General features: G+C 41.1%; 2 protein-coding genes across 6 annotated transcripts in view; one reads left to right on the top strand and one right to left on the bottom strand.

Moving 5' to 3' along the window:
• The window catches only part of dthd1 (death domain containing 1), a 30,006-nt gene extending 17,240 nt beyond the window's left edge, over positions 1 to 12,766 (bottom strand). Inside the window, exons 1-4 of one of the 2 annotated variants that reach the window (XM_044340822.1) lie at positions 12,679 to 12,766; positions 11,885 to 12,323; positions 10,017 to 10,515; positions 9,050 to 9,380 (exon numbers count right to left, since the gene is read on the bottom strand). In XM_044340822.1, coding sequence (XP_044196757.1) covers positions 9,050 to 9,380; positions 10,017 to 10,515; positions 11,885 to 12,317 — 1,263 coding nt within the window. In that variant the 5' untranslated portion in view covers positions 12,318 to 12,323; positions 12,679 to 12,766. Of the gene's footprint in view, positions 1 to 9,049; positions 9,381 to 10,016; positions 10,516 to 11,884 lie in introns of both variants that reach the window. The other variant, XM_044340823.1, reaches the window with a different exon arrangement.
• A 1,768-nt stretch (positions 12,767 to 14,534) lies between these two features.
• arap2 (ArfGAP with RhoGAP domain, ankyrin repeat and PH domain 2) overlaps positions 14,535 to 24,914 on the top strand; it is a 139,354-nt gene continuing 128,974 nt past the window's right edge. The window contains exons 1-7 of one of the 4 annotated variants that reach the window (XM_044341055.1): positions 14,535 to 14,976; positions 16,551 to 16,596; positions 17,860 to 18,755; positions 19,771 to 19,853; positions 22,784 to 22,860; positions 23,185 to 23,249; positions 24,395 to 24,763. In XM_044341055.1, the coding sequence (XP_044196990.1) occupies positions 17,944 to 18,755; positions 19,771 to 19,853; positions 22,784 to 22,860; positions 23,185 to 23,249; positions 24,395 to 24,763 (1,406 nt within the window). In that variant the 5' untranslated portion in view covers positions 14,535 to 14,976; positions 16,551 to 16,596; positions 17,860 to 17,943. Of the gene's footprint in view, positions 14,977 to 15,052; positions 15,208 to 16,550; positions 16,597 to 17,859; positions 18,756 to 19,770; positions 19,854 to 22,783; positions 22,861 to 23,184; positions 23,250 to 24,394; positions 24,764 to 24,914 lie in introns of those variants that run through there. The other 3 variants (XM_044341056.1, XM_044341054.1, XM_044341057.1) reach the window with 3 other exon arrangements.

Genomic DNA, 24,914 nt, shown 5'->3' with positions numbered 1-24,914 from the left:
AGGGTTAGAGAGAGGGTTTATTAATTGTTTACTTCATATTCACTCCCTAGACAATGGCTACTGTGGTTTGTTAAGAAATGGCTACCAAGAGTAATCGCACCATATGGTTGTCATACTAAGGAGAGAAGTTCCTCGTATGGTAGATGCAAATCGGGAACGCTATTCTGTTTACAGTGCTTTGTTAGCTTGTTGAACCACAAATCGGGACGTCTTGACTTTCTGCTACATTGTAAATTTCTCAAAGAACTCCTTTTCTTCAATATGCCACGATTCAAATTTCTGTGATATTGCTCTTCTACAGGTAAACAGCGAAGCAGGTGGGTGGGGATTGAAAATTGAAGCCACACCCCCTCTGTGACAAAACAGAGCAGTCTCTGTGGCGCAATCGGTTAGCGCGTTCGGCTGTTAACCGAAAGGTTGGTGGTTCGAGCCCACCCAGGGACGTAGGGTCTCGTGTTAACATAACCGGCTGACATCATGTTAAGGGTTAGAGAAAGCTATAGCTAAAATATCACATTGTGGGCAGGCTGGTGATTAAAATGTCATGGCATGTCCTTCCAGCTATGTTATACTCCATTTATTAATTGTTTACTTCATATTCACTCCCTAGACAATGGCTACTGTGGTTTGTTAAGAAATGGCTACCAAGAGTAATCGCACCATATGGTTGTCATACTAAGGAGAGAAGTTCCTTATATGGTAGATGCAAATCGGGAACGCCATTCTGTTTACAATGCTTTGTTAGCTTGTTGAACCACAAATCGGGACGTCTTGACTTTCTGCTACATTGTAAATTTCTCAAAGAACTCCTTTTCTTCAATATGCCACGATTCAAATTTCTGTGATATTGCTCTTCTACAAGTAAACAGCTATGCAGGTGGGTGGGGATTGAAAATCGAAGCCACGCCCCCTCTGTGACAAACCAGAGCAGTCTCTGTGGCGCAATCGGTTAGCGCGTTCGGCTGTTAACCGAAAGGTTGGTGGTTCGAGCCCACCCAGGGACGTAGGGTCTCGTGTTAACATAACCAGCTAACGTCATGTTAAGGGTTAGAGAAAGCTGTAGCTAAAATATCACATTGTGGGCAGGCTGATGATTAAAATGTCATGGCATGTCCTTCCAGATATGTTATAACTTGTTATAATCCATTTATTAATTGTTTACTTCATATTCACTCCCTAGACAATGGCTACTGTGGTTTGTTAAGGAATGGCTACCAAGAGTAATCGCACCAACATGGTTGTCATACTAAGGAGAGAAGTTCCTCGTATGGTAGATGCCAATCGGAAACGCCATTCTGTTTACAATGCTTTGTCAGGTTTTTGAACAACAAATAGGGATGTCTTGACTCTCTGCTACATTGTAAATTTCTCAAAGTACGCCTTTTCTTCAATATGCCACGATTCAAATTTCTGTGATATTGCCCTTCTACAGGTAAACAGAGATGCAGGTGGGTGGGGATTGAAAAATCGAAGCCACGCCCCCTCTGTGACAAAACAGAGCAGTCTCTGTGGCGCAATCGGTTAGCGCGTTCGGCTGTTAACCGAAAGGTTGGTGGTTCAAGCCCACCCAGGGACGTAGGTTCTTGTCTTCAGATAACAAGCTAAGGTCATGTTAAGGGTTAGAGAACGCCGTATGTAAAATATCACATTGTGGACAGGTTGATGATGCTTTGTTAGCTTGTTGAACCACAAATCGGGACGTCTTGACTTTATGCTACATTGTAAATTTCTCAAAGTACTCCTTTCCTTCAATATGCCATGATTCAAATTTCTTCTGTGATATTGCCCTTCTACAGGTAAACAGCGATACAGGTGGGTGGGGATTGAAAATCGAAGCCACGCCCCCTCTGACAAAACAGAGCAGTCTCTGTGGCGCAATCGGTTAGCGCGTTCGGCTGTTAACCGAAAGGTTGGTGGTTCAAGCCCACCCAGGGACGTAGGTTCTTGTCTTTAGATAACAAGCTAAGGTCATGTTAAGGGTTAGAGAGAGGGTTTATTAATTGTTTACTTCATATTCACTCCCTAGACAATGGCTACTGTGGTTTGTTAAGAAATGGCTACCAAGAGTAATCGCACCATATGGTTGTCATACTAAGGAGAGAAGTTCCTCGTATGGTAGATGCAAATCGGGAACGCTATTCTGTTTACAGTGCTTTGTTAGCTTGTTGAACCACAAATCGGGACGTCTTGACTTTCTGCTACATTGTAAATTTCTCAAAGAACTCCTTTTCTTCAATATGCCACGATTCAAATTTCTGTGATATTGCTCTTCTACAGGTAAACAGCGAAGCAGGTGGGTGGGGATTGAAAATTGAAGCCACACCCCCTCTGTGACAAAACAGAGCAGTCTCTGTGGCGCAATCGGTTAGCGCGTTCGGCTGTTAACCGAAAGGTTGGTGGTTCGAGCCCACCCAGGGACGTAGGGTCTCGTGTTAACATAACCGGCTGACATCATGTTAAGGGTTAGAGAAAGCTATAGCTAAAATATCACATTGTGGGCAGGCTGGTGATTAAAATGTCATGGCATGTCCTTCCAGCTATGTTATACTCCATTTATTAATTGTTTACTTCATATTCACTCCCTAGACAATGGCTACTGTGGTTTGTTAAGAAATGGCTACCAAGAGTAATCGCACCATATGGTTGTCATACTAAGGAGAGAAGTTCCTTATATGGTAGATGCAAATCGGGAACGCCATTCTGTTTACAATGCTTTGTTAGCTTGTTGAACCACAAATCGGGACGTCTTGACTTTCTGCTACATTGTAAATTTCTCAAAGAACTCCTTTTCTTCAATATGCCACGATTCAAATTTCTGTGATATTGCTCTTCTACAAGTAAACAGCTATGCAGGTGGGTGGGGATTGAAAATCGAAGCCACGCCCCCTCTGTGACAAACCAGAGCAGTCTCTGTGGCGCAATCGGTTAGCGCGTTCGGCTGTTAACCGAAAGGTTGGTGGTTCGAGCCCACCCAGGGACGTAGGGTCTCGTGTTAACATAACCAGCTAACGTCATGTTAAGGGTTAGAGAAAGCTGTAGCTAAAATATCACATTGTGGGCAGGCTGATGATTAAAATGTCATGGCATGTCCTTCCAGATATGTTATAACTTGTTATAATCCATTTATTAATTGTTTACTTCATATTCACTCCCTAGACAATGGCTACTGTGGTTTGTTAAGGAATGGCTACCAAGAGTAATCGCACCAACATGGTTGTCATACTAAGGAGAGAAGTTCCTCGTATGGTAGATGCCAATCGGAAACGCCATTCTGTTTACAATGCTTTGTCAGGTTTTTGAACAACAAATAGGGATGTCTTGACTCTCTGCTACATTGTAAATTTCTCAAAGTACGCCTTTTCTTCAATATGCCACGATTCAAATTTCTGTGATATTGCCCTTCTACAGGTAAACAGAGATGCAGGTGGGTGGGGATTGAAAAATCGAAGCCACGCCCCCTCTGTGACAAAACAGAGCAGTCTCTGTGGCGCAATCGGTTAGCGCGTTCGGCTGTTAACCGAAAGGTTGGTGGTTCAAGCCCACCCAGGGACGTAGGTTCTTGTCTTCAGATAACAAGCTAAGGTCATGTTAAGGGTTAGAGAACGCCGTATGTAAAATATCACATTGTGGACAGGTTGATGATGCTTTGTTAGCTTGTTGAACCACAAATCGGGACGTCTTGACTTTATGCTACATTGTAAATTTCTCAAAGTACTCCTTTCCTTCAATATGCCATGATTCAAATTTCTTCTGTGATATTGCCCTTCTACAGGTAAACAGCGATACAGGTGGGTGGGGATTGAAAATCGAAGCCACGCCCCCTCTGACAAAACAGAGCAGTCTCTGTGGCGCAATCGGTTAGCGCGTTCGGCTGTTAACCGAAAGGTTGGTGGTTCAAGCCCACCCAGGGACGTAGGTTCTTGTCTTTAGATAACAAGCTAAGGTCATGTTAAGGGTTAGAGAGAGGGTTTATTAATTGTTTACTTCATATTCACTCCCTAGACAATGGCTACTGTGGTTTGTTAAGAAATGGCTACCAAGAGTAATCGCACCATATGGTTGTCATACTAAGGAGAGAAGTTCCTCGTATGGTAGATGCAAATCGGGAACGCTATTCTGTTTACAGTGCTTTGTTAGCTTGTTGAACCACAAATCGGGACGTCTTGACTTTCTGCTACATTGTAAATTTCTCAAAGAACTCCTTTTCTTCAATATGCCACGATTCAAATTTCTGTGATATTGCTCTTCTACAGGTAAACAGCGAAGCAGGTGGGTGGGGATTGAAAATTGAAGCCACACCCCCTCTGTGACAAAACAGAGCAGTCTCTGTGGCGCAATCGGTTAGCGCGTTCGGCTGTTAACCGAAAGGTTGGTGGTTCGAGCCCACCCAGGGACGTAGGGTCTCGTGTTAACATAACCGGCTGACATCATGTTAAGGGTTAGAGAAAGCTATAGCTAAAATATCACATTGTGGGCAGGCTGGTGATTAAAATGTCATGGCATGTCCTTCCAGCTATGTTATACTCCATTTATTAATTGTTTACTTCATATTCACTCCCTAGACAATGGCTACTGTGGTTTGTTAAGAAATGGCTACCAAGAGTAATCGCACCATATGGTTGTCATACTAAGGAGAGAAGTTCCTTATATGGTAGATGCAAATCGGGAACGCCATTCTGTTTACAATGCTTTGTTAGCTTGTTGAACCACAAATCGGGACGTCTTGACTTTCTGCTACATTGTAAATTTCTCAAAGAACTCCTTTTCTTCAATATGCCACGATTCAAATTTCTGTGATATTGCTCTTCTACAAGTAAACAGCTATGCAGGTGGGTGGGGATTGAAAATCGAAGCCACGCCCCCTCTGTGACAAACCAGAGCAGTCTCTGTGGCGCAATCGGTTAGCGCGTTCGGCTGTTAACCGAAAGGTTGGTGGTTCGAGCCCACCCAGGGACGTAGGGTCTCGTGTTAACATAACCAGCTAACGTCATGTTAAGGGTTAGAGAAAGCTGTAGCTAAAATATCACATTGTGGGCAGGCTGATGATTAAAATGTCATGGCATGTCCTTCCAGATATGTTATAACTTGTTATAATCCATTTATTAATTGTTTACTTCATATTCACTCCCTAGACAATGGCTACTGTGGTTTGTTAAGGAATGGCTACCAAGAGTAATCGCACCAACATGGTTGTCATACTAAGGAGAGAAGTTCCTCGTATGGTAGATGCCAATCGGAAACGCCATTCTGTTTACAATGCTTTGTCAGGTTTTTGAACAACAAATAGGGATGTCTTGACTCTCTGCTACATTGTAAATTTCTCAAAGTACGCCTTTTCTTCAATATGCCACGATTCAAATTTCTGTGATATTGCCCTTCTACAGGTAAACAGAGATGCAGGTGGGTGGGGATTGAAAAATCGAAGCCACGCCCCCTCTGTGACAAAACAGAGCAGTCTCTGTGGCGCAATCGGTTAGCGCGTTCGGCTGTTAACCGAAAGGTTGGTGGTTCAAGCCCACCCAGGGACGTAGGTTCTTGTCTTCAGATAACAAGCTAAGGTCATGTTAAGGGTTAGAGAACGCCGTATGTAAAATATCACATTGTGGACAGGTTGATGATGCTTTGTTAGCTTGTTGAACCACAAATCGGGACGTCTTGACTTTATGCTACATTGTAAATTTCTCAAAGTACTCCTTTCCTTCAATATGCCATGATTCAAATTTCTTCTGTGATATTGCCCTTCTACAGGTAAACAGCGATACAGGTGGGTGGGGATTGAAAATCGAAGCCACGCCCCCTCTGACAAAACAGAGCAGTCTCTGTGGCGCAATCGGTTAGCGCGTTCGGCTGTTAACCGAAAGGTTGGTGGTTCAAGCCCACCCAGGGACGTAGGTTCTTGTCTTTAGATAACAAGCTAAGGTCATGTTAAGGGTTAGAGAGAGGGTTTATTAATTGTTTACTTCATATTCACTCCCTAGACAATGGCTACTGTGGTTTGTTAAGAAATGGCTACCAAGAGTAATCGCACCATATGGTTGTCATACTAAGGAGAGAAGTTCCTCGTATGGTAGATGCAAATCGGGAACGCTATTCTGTTTACAGTGCTTTGTTAGCTTGTTGAACCACAAATCGGGACGTCTTGACTTTCTGCTACATTGTAAATTTCTCAAAGAACTCCTTTTCTTCAATATGCCACGATTCAAATTTCTGTGATATTGCTCTTCTACAGGTAAACAGCGAAGCAGGTGGGTGGGGATTGAAAATTGAAGCCACACCCCCTCTGTGACAAAACAGAGCAGTCTCTGTGGCGCAATCGGTTAGCGCGTTCGGCTGTTAACCGAAAGGTTGGTGGTTCGAGCCCACCCAGGGACGTAGGGTCTCGTGTTAACATAACCGGCTGACATCATGTTAAGGGTTAGAGAAAGCTATAGCTAAAATATCACATTGTGGGCAGGCTGGTGATTAAAATGTCATGGCATGTCCTTCCAGCTATGTTATACTCCATTTATTAATTGTTTACTTCATATTCACTCCCTAGACAATGGCTACTGTGGTTTGTTAAGAAATGGCTACCAAGAGTAATCGCACCATATGGTTGTCATACTAAGGAGAGAAGTTCCTCGTATGGTAGATGCAAATCGGGAACGCTATTCTTTTTACAGTGCTTTGTTAGCTTGTTGAACCACAAATCGGGACGTCTTGACTTTCTGCTACATTGTAAATTTCTCAAAGAACTCCTTTTCTTCAATATGCCACGATTCAAATTTCTGTGATATTGCTCTTCTACAAGTAAACAGCTATGCAGGTGGGTGGGGATTGAAAATCGAAGCCACGCCCCCTCAGTGACAAACCAGAGCAGTCTCTGTGGCGCAATCGGTTAGCGCGTTCGGCTGTTAACCGAAAGGTTGGTGGTTCGAGCCCACCCAGGGACGTAGGGTCTCGTGTTAACATAACCAGCTAACGTCATGTTAAGGGTTAGAGAAAGCTATAGCTAAAATATCACATTGTGGGCAGGCTGATGATTAAAATGTCATGGCATGTCCTTCCAGATATGTTATAACTTGTTATAATCCATTTATTAATTGTTTACTTCATATTCACTCCCTAGACAATGGCTACTGTGGTTTGTTAAGGAATGGCTACCAAGAGTAATCGCACCAACATGGTTGTCATACTAAGGAGAGAAGTTCCTCGTATGGTAGATGCCAATCGGAAACGCCATTCTGTTTACAATGCTTTGTCAGGTTTTTGAACAACAAATAGGGATGTCTTGACTCTCTGCTACATTGTAAATTTCTCAAAGTACGCCTTTTCTTCAATATGCCACGATTCAAATTTCTGTGATATTGCCCTTCTACAGGTAAACAGAGATGCAGGTGGGTGGGGATTGAAAAATCGAAGCCACGCCCCCTCTGTGACAAAACAGAGCAGTCTCTGTGGCGCAATCGGTTAGCGCGTTCGGCTGTTAACCGAAAGGTTGGTGGTTCAAGCCCACCCAGGGACGTAGGTTCTTGTCTTTAGATAACAAGCTAAGGTCATGTTAAGGGTTAGAGAACGCCGTATGTAAAATATCACATTGTGGGCAGGTTGATGATGCTTTGTTAGCTTGTTGAACCACAAATCGGGACGTCTTGACTTTCTGCTACATTGTAAATTTCTCAAAGAACTCCTTTTCTTCAATATGCCACGATTCAAATTTCTGTGATATTGCTCTTCTACAAGTAAACAGCGAAGCAGGTGGGTGGGGATTGAAAATCGAAGCCACGCCCCCTCGGTGACAAACCAGAGCAGTCTCTGTGGCGCAATCGGTTAGCGCGTTCGGCTGTTAACCGAAAGGTTGGTGGTTCGAGCCCACCCAGGGACGTAGGGTCTCGTGTTAACATAACCAGCTAACGTCATGTTAAGGGTTAGAGAAAGCTGTAGCTAAAATATCACATTGTGGGCAGGCTGATGATTAAAATGTCATGGCATGTCCTTCCATCTATGTTATACTCCATTTATTAATTGTTTACTTCATATTCACTCCCTAGACAATGGCTACTTTGGTTTGTTATGAAATGGCTACCAAGAGTAATTGCACCGATATGGTTGTCATACAAGGAGAGAAGTTACTCATTTGGTAGATGCCAATCAGGAACGCGATTCTGTTTACAATGCTTTGTTAGCTTTTTGAACCACAAATCGGGATGTCTTGACTTTCTGCTACATTGTAAATTTCTCAAAGAACTCCTTTCCTTCAATATGTCACGATTCAAATTTCTGTGATATTGCTCTTCTACAGGTAAACAGCGATGGAGGTGGGTGGGGATTGAAAATCGAAGCCACGCCCCCTCTGTGACAAAACAGAGCAGTCTCTGTGGCGCAATCGGTTAGCGCGTTCGGCTGTTGGTTCGAGCCCACCCAGGGACGTAGGGTCTTGTGTTAACATAACCAGTTAACGTCATGTTAAGGGTTAGAGAAAGCTATAGCTAAAATATCACATTGTGGGCAGGCTGATGATTAAAATGTCATTGCATGTCCTTCCAGCTATGTTATAGCCTGCTGTAATACATTTATTAATTGTTCAATGTGCTGGATTATGGTGAAATCTAACCCTAACTCCAACTCTAACTCTAACCCTAACCCTGCAGATGTATGCATCTGTCTTCTTAATAATTAAGTCATAAAATCCATTCAAAAAACTGCCTTTAGATCAGGCATTCAAACCCCACACCAAGACATGATTTATGATGAATGTAAGTGTTTCAAATAGTCAAGCTATCTACATTAGGCCTCTCAGATCCTATGTTATTGTGCTATGTGTAAATATTTTATGTGAATATATGTTAACAATTCAACAATGACATTTTGGTCAGGTCTTTCTTGTTGAAGACATAATAATGTATCTGAGGACACTTCCTAGTTAAATAAAGGTTAAATAAAGAAAATAAGGCATACTGAAGAGAATGCATACATATAATAAATGGAAACATTTTTATAGTTGATGGCTTCCCTCTAGTCAATGTCTTTATTACTCCCAAATATTCATTTGATTTATAAAGAACTTTACCCTCTGCCTTCCATATGTGCCCTCTGTTGTTACAGGAGTGATGTAGCTCGCCCTCCTCTCCCCATCGACTACCTTGACGGCGACATCCCTGTAGCTGCCACGGTAACGTGTGCAATAAGGCAGAACCACAGTCACAGGGAAGCGGACTTTGCCGCTGTGTTGAACCTTGACCCTGACCACTCTGCTGACCAGCTCCTCAGAGCCAGTCACCATCAGGCAGCTCAAGGTATCAGCCACCTCACACCTCAGGACTTCAGCGACACCCATAGGTGCTCTGATAAAGCATACTTCTGGTACGTCTGATTGACCATCCTCCAGGTGACCAGTGAGCCTAGAAATAATTTAAAACCATACATAAACATATATACTATATTTGTGCACAGATTTCTGTCAAAAAGTGAGACCATCTTAACAATATCTGAAATTCTGCAATGTGCACATTTCCATATCAGCTTCTCCCAGACTTGGTCTTTCCATTCCATCACAATTTTCCAGATTTGTTCAGCTGTTGGGCAAATGTGGGCTTTGACCTGACAGTGTTGACTGTATGAAATAGCCCGTTACTTGGAGGCCAGGGGGTCAAAACGCATGCACCTTGTGATAAATCGTGCAGAGAGTTTACTTCTGTATCAGTGAGCAGGAGAAATGAGGGGAAGGAATCAAATCATGTTCAGACTCACAAGCTGGCCTCATGCAAGATAAAGAGTGAGATGCTGAAAAGTTTTTCGTTTTTTTTTTTTTTTTTGCAGGGGAAAGGAATCACTGAAGTCTTAAAAATACATTATATAAAAAAGTATTTCTGTCATTATATGTGGTTATATCAACATCTAGAATATTTCCATTTTAAAGAAAGATGCACCCATAAAAAACATGAGGTGTGGATTAGAACAAATGGGGAAATATTAAATATTATTGTTATTTTAAGAGGTTAATTGTATCAAAAGGATGATAATTTTAGTCAACTTACCCTACTGTGATCCATTCATTGTTTGTCTCCTCTTTGCTCTTGTCATCTATCCTTTTTGTGTCTTTCTTTGTCTTCTCCAGGAAATCTGTGTGACTCTCTAGCAAAACATTACCACTCTCTTGACTTTTGACCTCTTGTCTTTGCCCAGTCTTTGCTTCATCACTGCAGACAAAACTGTCAAAGTTGGAGTCTGATGTTAGGTCAGTGTCTGGTGATGGCCTTATAAGGCTTTGATCACCTTCATCTTCAATATCCTGTTTATACCCCGAGTCAGATTCGTGGGAGTTGAGGTGATTTTTGCCATCTTCTGGGTATTTACTTTCCTCAAGTGCTGCATCCATAGTTAAGGTCTCTTCTGCACATATTTGGAGGATTTCGCCATCCAGCTTGGTTATGACTGTGTTCAGTTTGTCCATAATGTTCTCTACGTCCTCACCAATACTCCGAAAAGTATCGCCAAAGAAGTCTGAGCAAAGTGTGACTTTACTTTCTGTTTTATCTAGACAAAACAGACATATAGAACATATCACAACTATATAAAAAAAAAAGTTTTACATGGGAAACTGCAATTTTTGAGTGCTAATTTATATTCTTCATCTACTCTCTAAAGCAATTGCTGATTCACAATATTGTTGTTGATTTTATACACTAATAAACAATTTATAATGAAGTCAATTATGTTTCATACTTTACTGTTCACAGGGCATTTACTTTACAAATAGATTTTTAAATAAAATCCTTCTCTTCAACTACTTTCAGTGTGTACACTTAAACTGTCCAGAGTTAGATGAGAAGTTTGATACCATTCTCTGCAATGGTTTCACCATTTCACCAAATTGATTATTTTATCAAAATAATGATGTATGACATTGATACAAACACCGGGTTGAAGAGTTGTTTTTTTTAATCTTGTCTGAACTCAGTGAGAAGCAGATTTTTACCATGCTAGTCAGCTAGCTTGCTGAGTTTAATTACAGTTAGCACAGTTGTTACCAATAATTACAATTCTTATCAGTGACTTAAGTTACTTTGACTACTTCAAAAATGATCAATGAAAACTAAAATGTTAATATGTAAGAATATGAGATACATTCAGGCTACTAGCTCCTAGTTGCTGATGCTAAAACTAATTACCTGCTGCTAACTGGATTTGTGTCTTTAACATTACAACTCGAGTCCTGCAGCAGACACAGTAATGACAGAGAAACACTCAGAGCTTAGACCCTGACAGAGACCCCAGTTTGTCAAAGAAGTAAAAAAAAAAAGTAAAGTAAATTTGATAGAAGAAAAAGACAAGAAAGGTTCTGAATTGAAGAGCAATAGACAGAGACAGCAGCAAAAAACAAACAAAAAAGCAGAGCAATTAAAAGAAATATAAGCAAATGAATGGAGAAACACTTTAAAAATGTTTTTTCTAATTGTCTAGAATTTTTTTGTTGCTAAAACTTTATGAACTGTATTATCAGTTCAATTTTGCGTATTAAAACAAAATAAGACTGATTTGTCTCCCTCCTGTGAAGCCTTGGCAGACAGAACCTTATAGTCCTAAACAAAGTTCTCTTACTGAGTTCTCAGAGTTCGAAAGTTCTATCTTAAAATCACCTGATCAAGAAAACCCCATTTAAAAATGTGATAGGATTTTGATATGATATATTTAGATTATGGGTTTCTATTATTTTGACAAATGAAAGCGAACTGCACTGTATCAGTTTTCCTTACTAGAATGTAAAAACTTTGAACCTAAATAACTCAAAACCACTCAGAATGAAGATAGAGCCTTATAATCCTAAGGCGTTGAAATGTTCTAGTTCCTTTGAGCTTCTAAAAAAAAGCAGAGAAAGACATGCATTAGACACATCAACTCCCACCTGTTGTAGATGGATGTTGCAGATCGACGCCCCCCGGTGGAGACTTGTTGAGGATGCAGGCACATTCTCTGAAAGCTTCTCTCCATGCTGTCACTCTGTTTGAATGAAAAACACTCAACTCCCTCAGCACTGCAAGAACTTTCTTCTTGCACTCTTTCTCCTCCTGTTCTTCATCAGCGCTCCTTCCTCTCTCCGTCCCTTCACTCTCTGTCTCCTTCCTTGCTGGACTGCATATCCCTTCATCACTCCCTGTCTCTGTCTCCTCTCCTGTGCGTCTCCGTCCACTCACTGCTCCATTATAATGATCTCTGGAGAGTCTGACAGCTTCAAGCCCCCGGACAGTTTCAGTCAACATGTTGAGGAGACTGTCTTCCCTACTTCCTCCATGAGGACACTCATCTATCTGTTTATTCAGGTGCAGATTATTATCCATGCTGAGCTGAAAAAGCCAATCAGATCAGGGTCAGAAGAGTTTAATCTGGCTTGTTTTCTGCCCCATTTTCAGTCCATCTTGCATATGGCGAAATATATTCACTCCTTCCACAAAAATTTAGTGAATAATATCAAATATTCATTAGAATTGCACTGCATTCCCCTGTGTGCCTCCTTTTTTTAGAATTCTTTGCCGTGTCCTTGGCATTGAGTGTTACTGTGCACAGCTATCCTAGTTTACAGGAGCCAATGCCGTATTTATATGGCTGCCAGCAGTAAAACATGTTGCCAAGACGACCCCTGGAGGCGTGGCAGGGAGGGACAAAAGAGGAGCCATACAGAAAAAAAAAAAAAAGACTCACAGGAAGACAAAGTGCTGTCCTCCAGACGTCTCATCACTCTCCTCTATTCTCTCTGTCACTCATTTTACAGCTGGTCACACAGGAGAAGACGTCAGATCTGCAGCTGCAACCACCTGAATCATTCAAAAACACAGCTGGCAGTTATTCAGTGATGAATCACAGTGTATTTGATTTTTTTTGAAGATGAGAAATGTTTCTTGTTTTGATGGATTATGTAGTTGGTAGTAAAACACTTTGGTTGAATGTCTTCTTTTGTCTTTGTTACAGCAAAACATTTTCAGTCATTGTCAGACAACCGCAGCAGGTGTAACTAATGACATTAACAATGTGTCCCATAAGCCTTGACAATGTGACAACGTGACACTGACACTGAAGCATTGAAATGAATTCAGCCATCATTAATTTGATCATTTAGACCTGTGCTGCTCCTACTGTGACATGTCAAAATGTGTTCTGTGGAAAAAGGCCCGTTTTCGCTCTGACATCACAGTCACAGCAGCCTAGAAGCTGCAGCGCTCTGTCACCATCATGTGGCTGATTCTGCACACTGTGCTCTGTGTTTTTATTTTTTTAAAATATTTTATAATTAGTAATAATGTCCATTTGTGAAGGACAAGGCACAACATGAATACATGAGATATTACAAAAAGAATATTTTTCAATGTGAAATATTATACTAATGATAGTAGTTAATTTATACTATCTGTTTTTAAATGTAATTTGCAGGTATTTAACAGTTAATATCAAGGAGAATTTATAGAAGAGTGGTGCAGTTTGGTACAAATTATAAGAAAAAAATGGGGAAATGTGTTATGTTGTCATTATAATTGGCTTTCTAGTAGTTAATTAGCACCTTAAATTAGACTCTTAACAATTTAACTGACAGAAAATACTTAGTTTGTATTAGTATTGGCATATTAGATTCTTTCTTAAAGTTCTTTAATGAGTCCATTTCCCATATACTAGCAAATAACATAACGTTTTAAAGAAATGTCCTAAGAATGAACAGTTACACAGCAGCTACTTTTAGGAGATTGTTGAAAAAGGAAAAAGAAAAAGAAACTACATATGAAACTACAAGTCAACCAACTCGGGTTTCCCCCCCTATTTTTCTTATAAATTGCACCCATCTCTCTGTAAATGTCCTAAGAAATTAACTGTTTAATACCTGCAAATGACTCAAATCAGTATAAAATTAAGGGACCTGTAAAATAAAGTGTTACCCAGATATATTATGTTTTTGTCTGACATTTTGTATGTTTTTATACCCTGGTGCTAAGAAATGATATTTCATTTTAACTGAAAATAGCTGAAATAAACTTGCACTTGAAGTTCAAATGGAAAATAACTTCTACTGAAGGATGACATCTTTTTCATTTTTCAAGATATCAACTGAAAAGTTAAAAAAACATCATGATATTACATTTTCTGTAGTCTTTTGTAAAGTGTACTCTTATTTATTGATGATATTTATTTTTAAAACCTATTATTATTAGCAGTAGTAGTAGTAATAGTAGTGGTAGTAGCAGCAGTTGTAGTGGTACATCAGTAATAAGTGGTAGTCAATGAATCACCTGTCATAAAACAATAAAACCTATTATAGTGTTTGACCTGTCCTTTTACTTTCTGTTTTAATTAATGTTATATTATGTGTATATTTGTGCATCAATATCAGTAAAATGCCAGGTGTGGAGCACAAACCCCTTTTCTTAATCACCAGAAGCATACAATTCAATGTTTTACTGCATGTAATCATTTAATCAAATAAGTGATGATGGATGAACATAATGAAAGAAAATGTGCTCTTATTCCTCAGGACTCACTTCAATAAGTGTGCCAGGCAGTCTGCTGCATTCCTGCCTGAGCTGAATATGTAGCCTGGAACCTCTAGATCAAGCTGGGACATGTAAGTGTTCCCAGAAAACACATCACAAGTGCACATCTGCAAACACAAGCACACTTCGTTTTTCTTTCTTTTTAAACTCTGGGAACAGGCATTGTGAGGTCAAAGACCTGCTGAGTGTTATTGGTAACTTGCAACAAGATCCATCAGAACATTAATATTTTTACAATCTGGAGTGTTTAGCATGTAGTGAAGCACACACACTTCACTCCTGGCTCTGTGCTGAAATGGGCGTGGAGTTACTCTCAGCGCTTGAACAGACAGGGAACGGAAACAGACCAGTTGAGAATGTGAAACAGCCAGCGGAGACTGTGAGCGGCAAAATATGACAGAAACTGGACCCGGCAGAGGTGTGCGGATGATGCCTGAGGTCTGCTACTGTCCTTAACCTGAAGGTAAGCTCTGCTAACCTCCAGCCCGCACGCACGTTAGCGTGTTACGTCATTTATTTATCAAAAGCCGCGTAAAGTGGGCACGAGACTGAAACAAACTGGTTACTTTGTCACGCGTCAAATTTAGGACTGTTTACAGGTGATTTTAGTAGTGATTTCTATCATTTATCAGTAATTTAGGCGTGTTAAAATAAGTATTACAAGAAGGTGAAGGAAGCTGCGTCACTCAGACTTGTAAGTGGCTTCTATTACATTACATTCATAGTTGTGTAATACTTTTTTTCCCCCTGTGAGTGTAAAAACACATATGAGCACATCTCCACACATGTGCTAGCTGATACCAATCAGCTCAGCACAGTATGTGGTTTGTGATAACTTTATAAATCTCTATTATCTCCACTTCTAAGTGACATTCTTCATTAAATATGTGAGAGGAATCCTCACAACTCCAACCAACCAACCAACAATTTTCAAGTTGAACCCACTGTTGAGTGGTATTTCAATTGCTCATACATGCACAGGTATTTTTTTTTTCCCCTTCAAACCAGGAAGGGGGACACAAATTGGACTTTGTACAAAGTTGCCTGGCTGAGTGTGATGAGCAGAAGTATGAGGTTAGGTGTGTGTGTGTGTTGTGCATGCGTGCATGGGCGTGCATGCTGTGACTCACTCCTTGCACTGTTTAACCATACCTGTGGTGTTGTAGAAGGCCACTTGGCTGGGTGTAACGCAGACACACACACCTTTCCTGTGCTTACAGCCGCACTCTAATATAGACATAATAGAAATGAGGATACAATAACTTGAGTGCTTTGATCAGTTGTTGTCCAATTGTATGCCGGTGAGTAGTGTATTTGTATCTGCATGTCTGCAGACAAAGTGTTCCATATATATATATTCTCACGTCTGTGTGTTGCTGTTTATCTTGTGAAGTTCTCTTTTTGCTCTCTGCTATTGATCTAGATACTCTATGGGCTTTGACAGCGGGCAGTAGCTGTGGATCGTAATTCCTATATCCAGCCCTTAATAATGTTTGCTGAATGTGTGCGCTCCGTTTTGTATTTTGTGTGCAGTTTGTTTGAGTGGGTGTATAAACGCTAAAAGGCTGAGATGTGGAGCAGGCCAGGTCAAATGTGCCAGCAAGCACTGGCGTGTGCCTGTGCTGGCTGTGAGCCAATACAGGTCCGTGCATGTTAAGGCTGCAACACACAGCTGGGCTGGTCTGATAGACTCTATAGACATTTATTATGAGGACTTAATACTGACATTTTGTCCCTGCATGCTCAGTGCTAAAAAAAGCAATGCAATATAACAGTTGTAATGTGTGTTCTCACAAGATTTAAAAGGTCTCTGAACACTTATGAGCCCAATGATGATTTTGTGCATGGATACTGCTCCTTTTTGCAAAACAATTTTTGAGCAACAATATTTCAGAGCAGAAGAGATGCTGTTCTTGTTTATTCTGTGAGCTACTTGAATACTGTGGTAAAGCAATCAAATATATACACAAGCACATGCCGCAAGACCGTGTTTACTTGAAAGCAGAAGTAACACTTCATGTCCCCTATGTGCTGTAGGTTTGTAACTCAAAAGAGGAGAAGTGGACATGACAAGATGTTGATGGTAATGTATTTTCCTGTTGGTGTATGAGTGAGGGGTAGATAGATACAAAGAAAGCGAGAGCACAATTCTGCAACACAATTCATCACTGCTGTAAAAAAGATGGTGTGAAAGCATCAGGAAACAGACTTACAGAACGTTGCTTATTGTATGTTGTCAGGCAGTGAGCTGCGATGTAAAGGTTGGATTTTAAAACTGTGCTGCGGGTAAGTGCTGCAAAAAAAAAGAAGAAAATGGGGTTTGAACAAAGATGTCAGTTTGCACATCAATTGTGTGCCTTTCTGTTGGGATTCACTTGTTGTGTTATTTGATTCAAATGTCAGATATGAAGGAAAGTAACCAAAACCTGACCATAGAGCCACTGTATGATGGTGGTATACTATTTCCTCATAGCTATTTCCTGCTGTTTCATCCAGGAGTGTTGCAAATTTTAGTCTGGGTATGTTGGCTGGCATGTTTTTTCACTTGTTGAATGTAGTTAAGAGTTAAGTTAAAGGAATAATTTCACATTTTAGGAAATTCTCTTATTTGATTTCTTGTTAAGAGTTCAATGAGAGGATTGATTTTACTCTCGTGTGTGTACGGTAAATATGAAGGTTCAGCCAGGAGTTGTTAGCTTAACTTAAAATTCACCTACTAGCACCACTAAAGTTTCACTAATTAACACGTTATGTGTGGTTTGTTTAATCCGTACAAAAACCAAAGTGTTTTTGGTTGTGGTTTAACGGAGAATTATGTGCGACTTCCTGGAGTTAGCGCTCAAAGCGTGGTATTTTTACACTTTGTTTTTGCATTAAACAAATTAGGTATACCATATTCATCTGTAAGCTTTAGTTAGAAATGCTGTTCTGTGAATTTCCTGCTTCCTGTCTTTATGCTAAGCTAAGCTAACAATCTTTAGGCTGAAGCTTAACTTTTTAACGGACAGACATTAGAGTGGTATTGATCTTGTCATCTACTCTTGGCAAGAAAGGAAATTATTTATAATAATTTATAATTAATAATAAATAATTTCCCATAATGTTGAATTATTCCTTTAATGAGGTCATGTTTTCACAGCCAATGTTGAATAAAGCCATCAAAGTAATATTTAAAGTAAATACTCAACCCTTAAATTCATTACCTGCAGAACTTCCCTCCAAGACAAAATTAATATCCACTTTGGATAATTTTAATTTGTAGGAAAAACAGATATTTAAAATTATTGCTTTGCCTCAATGGATTTTTCAGCTGTTCAAATAATCCTCTCTGTTTCTGTGTCTACAGTTCAAAGCTGGACCACTACATCCTCTGAAGTTCCTTACATTCATCAGCTTCTTCCTGACGTGGCAGATGTGAGACTAGAGAATCATGTTGGAGCCTCCAGAGCCCAGCCAGGAGATCAAGGACTGGCTATGCACCCTCCGCCTGTCCCAGTACACCCCATATTTCCAGCAGAGAGGCTACCATGTTCTGGAAGACTGCAAAGACCTCACAGATGAGCGCCTCCTGGAGCTCAGAGTGTTTCCAACAGGCCATCGTAGACGCATCCTCCGCAGTTTGGAAGCGCTACGTGTGACGCAGCAGAGTGGAGGAGAGGAAGATGAAGAGGGAGGGATAGAGAACGGCAGGGGCCAGAGGAAACCCGTGCTACACCCAAGACATATTTTCCTGCCGGATAAAAAGAGGGGGACTTCATGTCAGCACCCTCAGTCAAATGAGAAGAGCGAGTATGATTTGGAGGGAAGTCAGAGTTTGCCTCCAGGAGCAGGACTGGGATCAGAATTTGAGGACATCCCAAAGAGAAATGTCCGCCCACCTCTACCAGCCCCACGTAATCCCCAGAACATCCAAAAGTCCACGTCTCAACATACCAGCGTCCCTGCCTCCATGTTTTCCTCCAGTAGCAGCAGCAGCAGTGAGTCCATCTCCATTTCTGAAATCCCCTCAGACTGGGAGGTTTCCTCAGAAGAGCCCTCACTGTCTAGTACCGACTCTGTCCTCCACCCAACCCTTAGCGAAGACCAAGGAGGTTTTCAATGCGAGATGGTAGAAAACTCCATCTATGAGATGCATACGAGTTTTAAGGTTGCTAAAGGTCCACGGCTCACTCGCTCCTACCGGCTGAGGCACCGGCCTGTCCCTGAGATCCCAAATCAGACCATGCCACCACTGCAGGACAGGTACGACGGTGAAAGTTAAATCAATAGAAAATGTGAGAAATACGTTTATTTGCTTTCCTGCCAAGAGTTAGACAAGAAGACTGATACCTCTATGATGTCTGTACAGTAGATATGAAACTACAGCTGAGAGATGGTTAGCTTAGCTTAGCACAAAGATTGCTTGGCTTGGTCTGTAGGTAACAAAGTCCACCTACCAGCACCTCTAAAGCTCAATAATTAACATGTTATCTCCTTTGTTTAATCCATACAAGTGCTATTGTGTTTAAACAGCAATTTGCTGATTTACACGGAGCTATGAGGCAAACTACTTCTTGGCCAGTCTCTAGGAAGTTACTGGTTCTGGCCAAAAAACAGACTGGCACATAACCCCTAGTAAAACCTCGAAAACAAGGCAGGTTTTGTTAGTTACAGACTCAGTCAAGCTAGCTGTTTCCCCATGCGTCCACTCTTTGTGCTAAGCTAAGCTAATTGTCTTCTAGCTGTAGCTTCATATTTACCATAGAGACATTAGAGTGGCATCAATCTTCTCATCTAACTCTCAGCAAGAAAGCGAATACGCATATTTCCCAAAATTTCTAACCATTCCTTCGAAAGGAATAGGATTTTGTTACCTTTGGACAGAGCTAGCTGCTAGCGGTACCTTTATATTAATTGTAACACCATGAGAGTAGTATGTTCTAATCTAACTTTTTAAGTTTAAGCATAAAGTGTGACTTATAGGCTAGATTTGAACGCTGCAGTGTATGAATGAACAGGAAAACAAGACTTTCTCTCTTTGCTTTCAAATTTACAGTGATAGAGAACTCGTGGCCTTTCATTTCATATTCAACTTCGCATCCCACATACAGTAACAACCCTCATACAATATAGTTTTGAACTTATGAACTGTGAAACTAACTTTCAGAGTTCCACATCTCTATTCTGAAGGCCTTTATGTTTACATGGTGCTACCTACTGTAGTTTTCCCACGTGCTGCATTGGTGGTTCTAATCCATTGATTTTTCATCCTCCTCAGGAGCGCAACACCAGCGCAAACAACCAGCCCTGAACACCTAACCGGCTTCGAAGGTCCCACCGGTGCAAACGGCATACAGAAAGGTACACACAGTCTTTCAGCTGCATCCGCTTCATCTCTGCCATGAATATTTCATTTGGCAGTAGAGTCAGCGGTGCCTGTTGTTTGCCCGGATGAAAGTAGGGAGAGGAGATGATGGTATTGTGTGGGTGGGGCGGGGGGTGTCGTGGGAAATGGCATCGCCCCCGATTCAAGCGTACATCTCACAGGGAATATGCTCTCTCACATCTTGTCCCTCAGCGAGACCCTAGTGTGTATTCCTGTCGCTGGCCTTTTTAGAAGTTTTTTAGAAGTTGTTTAACTTTGCTAACAACACACAGGCTTGTAGTACAACCAGTACAAATATGTTTTGAATTTTTATCTTCTTCCCTGCCTGTATTTATTGGACGCAGCCGACCCTTACGTCCCATTTGACAAGACAGTACGTGAGCTGCTTTCAGTGCTGAGGTAGATGTGTTCTCCTAGGAATACATGGCGCTTGTCTGTGACGACAGTGTGCATGAATTTGTGTTGAAGCATCTGTGAACATGTCAGTCTTGTTGGAACCATCTGACCACATTGTGGCGTTCCCTCTCATTGTCATCAACAGTCAGTGTATCAACAGATTTCTACACTTGAACTCCCCTCACGTTCCTTTTTTGGCTTCCCCTTCCTTCCTTGTTCCGTGTACCTTTACTGAAGCAGTCTCTTGGCAGGCCTTGTTTTTCCAACTTTCTCTCTGTATGGAACAAGACAAGGACTAGAGAGAAGAAGGGAGGAAGGCGAGACAGTGAAGTGGGTTGGGAGGAAGGAAGAGGACATGGATGCAAAACAGGCTGAGAGACGGACAAAGAGAGGGAGCCAAGATGGTCCCAGTGCAGGGAACAGGGAGCTTGACTAGCAAGCTAAATCTCCCTTCACAGCAAGGTCTAGCAAGGAATTATTTGACATATCATTTTACCCGAGCATATTTGAAGAGTTTGTTCCAAGATAAGATCCAAAACTTAAAAAATGTGCAGTGCAGTTTCACAGAATGACTTTCATCCAGTTGAAACTTGTTATTGGAGGCTGGCTTGGATGCTTAAAAGCCTTCTTTTGCAGGCTTTTAAGGCAAAGATGCAAACTGAAACACACACCTGTACATCAGAATATTTCAGGATTTTATTGACACTCAAGTATTTTAGTATTTCAGCTTCTTTAATGCGAGAATTTGCAGCTTTTCTCTCTTTTATATCAGTGTAAAAACTTTTGGGTTTTGGACTGTTGGTCAGACAAAACAAACAATATGAAAACGTGAAGTAAAGTAAAAAAAAAAATCATTTCATAGATTAAACGATTAGTAATGTTTTCACAGTCGATTAATCAAGCAGTTATTTATTTTATTTTGAGTCTAATATTTGCTTATCAGCAGTCAACACAAAGTACAGCTGAGGCTGATGGAGATTTTACTTTAAAGTACTTTTTATATTAGTATTTGCTCAAATTTTGAAATGTATACAACGTATTGGCTGTGTGGAGATGTTGTCTTGTACAAAAAAATAAATTTGAAGTCAAGGTCACCTTAAAGAGACTTTCTAGAGCTTATAACAATATCTCACAGTCTTCATCAGATGATGGCTCAGTTGGCATATTTTCATGTATTATTCTTGAGCAATTCACTGGTGAATTCAGGAAACTAGTGACTAAAATGCTAAATTGTTTGGTGACTAATTTGAATTCACATGGTGGCTGTTTTCTTTCCTTCCTCTATGCTCAGTGTCGGAGTGACACAGACAAGCAATAATAAACAAACTGACCTGTAACTCCCTGACTTAAAAGAGGGGAGGCTTCATTCAGAACAAAATCAATCTCCTCACTAACCCTGAGCTGATGGCTTCCAAGACTGCGACTTGAGAGAGTCTGGTCAGGAGCAGATAAAGAAAGCAGCTTGGTCGACAAAAGCAGAATCTGGAGACCCGGCCAGCGAGGGAACAATAAAAGGAATCAGACAGGAATTGAGTACAGTAGCGTCCAGCGGCCCTCGAAGAGAATCGCGAGTGGCCTGAAGGTCGGCTGATAGATGATGATTGATGGTTGCTATCTGCCCACCAAGCCTGTCCGTAGAGAGGTCTGCTGTGTTGGAGTGGATTCTATCATGAAGTAAACTGACCCCTTCATAAAGCTTACCAAGCTCAGTACACGCCCTTTGCTCCCCTCTGTAATGGTCTGTATTGTGTGGATGTGTGAGTTGGAGCCTGTAAAGCTTTAAAAAGGAGTACATTCACGTCTGTATGGGCGCGAGTGTGTGTGTGTCTATGTCTTTGTGTGCATATTTGACTGTCCATCCTTTTATGTCTGTGTTTGTCTCAAGGCATCTTTATGTGTCTGAGGGTGTTTCGATCTTTGGACGCCACTTTCTAAGTGCGTTTCTGTTTCTCGTCAGTGTCTATGTGTGTGTGTCTAGCCCGTGGCGGCGTCTTCTGGCCCTCACAATCCTCAGGAGAGGGTGGTGTCATTTTTCACAGTGACAGGCAGTGGCCCACGCAGGGTGGCCTCGGGTCTCCAGACTAATAGTGTCTGGCCAGCATCTCTCCTCTCTTCTTCTTCCTTGCTTCCACCGACCACAGACCGCGGCCCCTGTAAGAGCAAAGACAGAGAAATGGCCTTGGCAGAGACTCAGGCTGTTTGAGACAGACTGCGGAGGATCATACTCCCAGTTGGGCAGGGGAAGAGGCAGAGGCAGAGAGATAGGCATGCTAAAACAAAATTTAATTGGTTTACTGCTCGCTTGGATCAAGGGTTGGCACATTTATTCAGATCAATGAGTTGGTTTAATCAAAGAGCACTATAACATCTGAGTGATTTAAAGTTTAACTGGAACAATCCTGTTAAGCTCTTTACTTTCATTCACCACGTTTAGGGCCTTCACACTGTATTTTGCAACTTTCAATGCCGTGACAAAACCACTATTGTGTTGTCTCTGTGTCCTTTTTAGCTCCACTTCAAAGAACCTTGACACCTATTGCTCCCTATGGAGAAACGTTCCTGTACAACAGACCAGAAAGTGTTCCGGTAAGACAGCATATACACTCCCGCTAGTGGACAGTGAGTAGCAGCTTACCAAAGAGGAACAGACATTTCTCAGATCTTTAACACTATCACTGGTGTTGCAGCCACAGTCAGTACACCAAACTTCCCTCTCTGTGTTAATGTTGTCACCATGGACACATAGCAGAGTGGAAAATGTGCTTGTTTCAGTTTGCCCCCTGAGGTTAATAGAAATGTCACCTAGCCACTAAAGTTAACATAGCTTAGTGCACCGACAAGATAACAATGTCTGACTGAAATATGGACATGTTCTTTTCTTCTGATGCTAATCTCTTCTGTGTTCTATAGGACCAAGGCGGTAAAGAAGTGTTACAGAAGGGTTTTAAAGACAAGATAAAACAGAAAAAACAGAGGTAAAGTATGCTGATATAATACCGCTGTCCCACACTCTCGAGGTATAAATAGAAATTCAGACATTCAGAAAGTGAACTACTGAGCACGACAATGTTTGTGTTGTTAAGTCTCAGTATAACATGTGGGAAGCTGATAAGATTGTATCACGGTATAGTAGAGCACATGGTTAAGTGAATGCAATCCTGAAAGCAGAAAAGTACTGGTTGCAGCCACCACTCCAGGCACAGAATGATTTTAATCTGCTTTAATGCATCTTTGCAAGTCAGTGTGATGTTTTAAAATTGACCAGTATTGAATATTCCACACATCTTAAAAATATAGATGCATCACAGAATAGATGCAGTTTTTGAGAGAGAAGTAGAAATAATTTTATCCTGTCTCAGATATGTACAGCAGTTGACCTTCTTAAAGGAAGTTCTCAACATTTGCTTCTTCAGTTTATTGATGAGAACTTGACAAGAAGAAAAATATCACACTGATGTCTGTATGCTAATTATGGAGCTAAAGAGCCATGAGGTGATTAGCTCATTAATATTAAGACAGGAAGCAGGGGGAAACAGCTAGCCTGGCTCTCTCCAAAGTTAAAGCTAACTAATGAACATGTTATATCTTGTTTGTTTAATCTGTCCACCTACAAAAATGTAAAAATGACAAGTTGTTGTTGTTGTCTTTAGGCTATGCTAGGTTAACAGCCTCCTGGCTTTAGCTCCATAATTAGCTTACAGACATGAGAGGAGTATCTTCTCATCTAACTCTCGAAAGTGCCACTCCTTCAAGGCCACAAATAAGAATCTAAATTGTGCAATTAATAATGACAATTGTACTGTATTTTGCATGTTTTTTTTTTGTTTTTTAACAAAAGACCAGTTAATCTGAACACTTCATTCATTGTCTTAGCTGCTAAATGCTCTACTGTGTTCACCAGCTAGTTGCTAACTGTGCCTTTTAGCTGTTTCATGCCGAGTTTCATGTTGTTATTCTGTCTGGATTCATCACTACGAGTGACGCCTCTCACATAACAAATTCTCACAACATACATTTCTATTGTAAAAATATCGATTATAGTTGCTTTAAATTCATAAATTGTACATTAATAGATAGATATATTGTCACCTAACACATAATATCATCTGTGCCCGTATAGAAGAAAGATTCTCAAACAGAGAGATTCAAAGGAAAAAGAGTCTCCTCCTGCTCCAACTATCCCAGACTCCTACAAAGATGAATACTCAACAGTAGTTGAGTGTGCCAGCATTTTGCCGCAAGCAAGTTTTGACCAAGGTTTCGCGGTAACCCCCAATGCTCTTGCTGTTGGCGCAGCGGCCTCTGGCTCCGTCTCTCAGGGAGGCTCCTTGATCATGGTGGAGTGTGACCTCTACTCAGAGCCTGCAGACGCTCTGAGGGGAGCGAGCATAAATGCACTGCCCGATATTTCCCCGTATGCATGCTTCTATGGAGCCCCCAAACACAAGGTGCTCAAAGTGGGTTGGCTGGACAAGCTGTCGCCTCAAGGGTAAGTTACAGTACTTCTCCAGCTGATAAATGCAATTAGAGGCACTAGATTGCATTTTGGATTCAGTTCAGATGATAAGACATTAGAAATTCTTTATGTGATGTAATGATACATGGATCTGCATGAAATCCTCTGCAGTAGAGCTCTTGGC

This window comes from Thunnus albacares, chromosome 22 (assembly GCF_914725855.1).
Source record: "Thunnus albacares chromosome 22, fThuAlb1.1, whole genome shotgun sequence".
In the NCBI taxonomy this organism is placed as follows: domain Eukaryota; kingdom Metazoa; phylum Chordata; class Actinopteri; order Scombriformes; family Scombridae; genus Thunnus; species Thunnus albacares.
The sequence above is the reverse complement of the archived record's forward strand: the minus strand, read 5'-3'. Positions and strand labels throughout refer to the sequence as shown.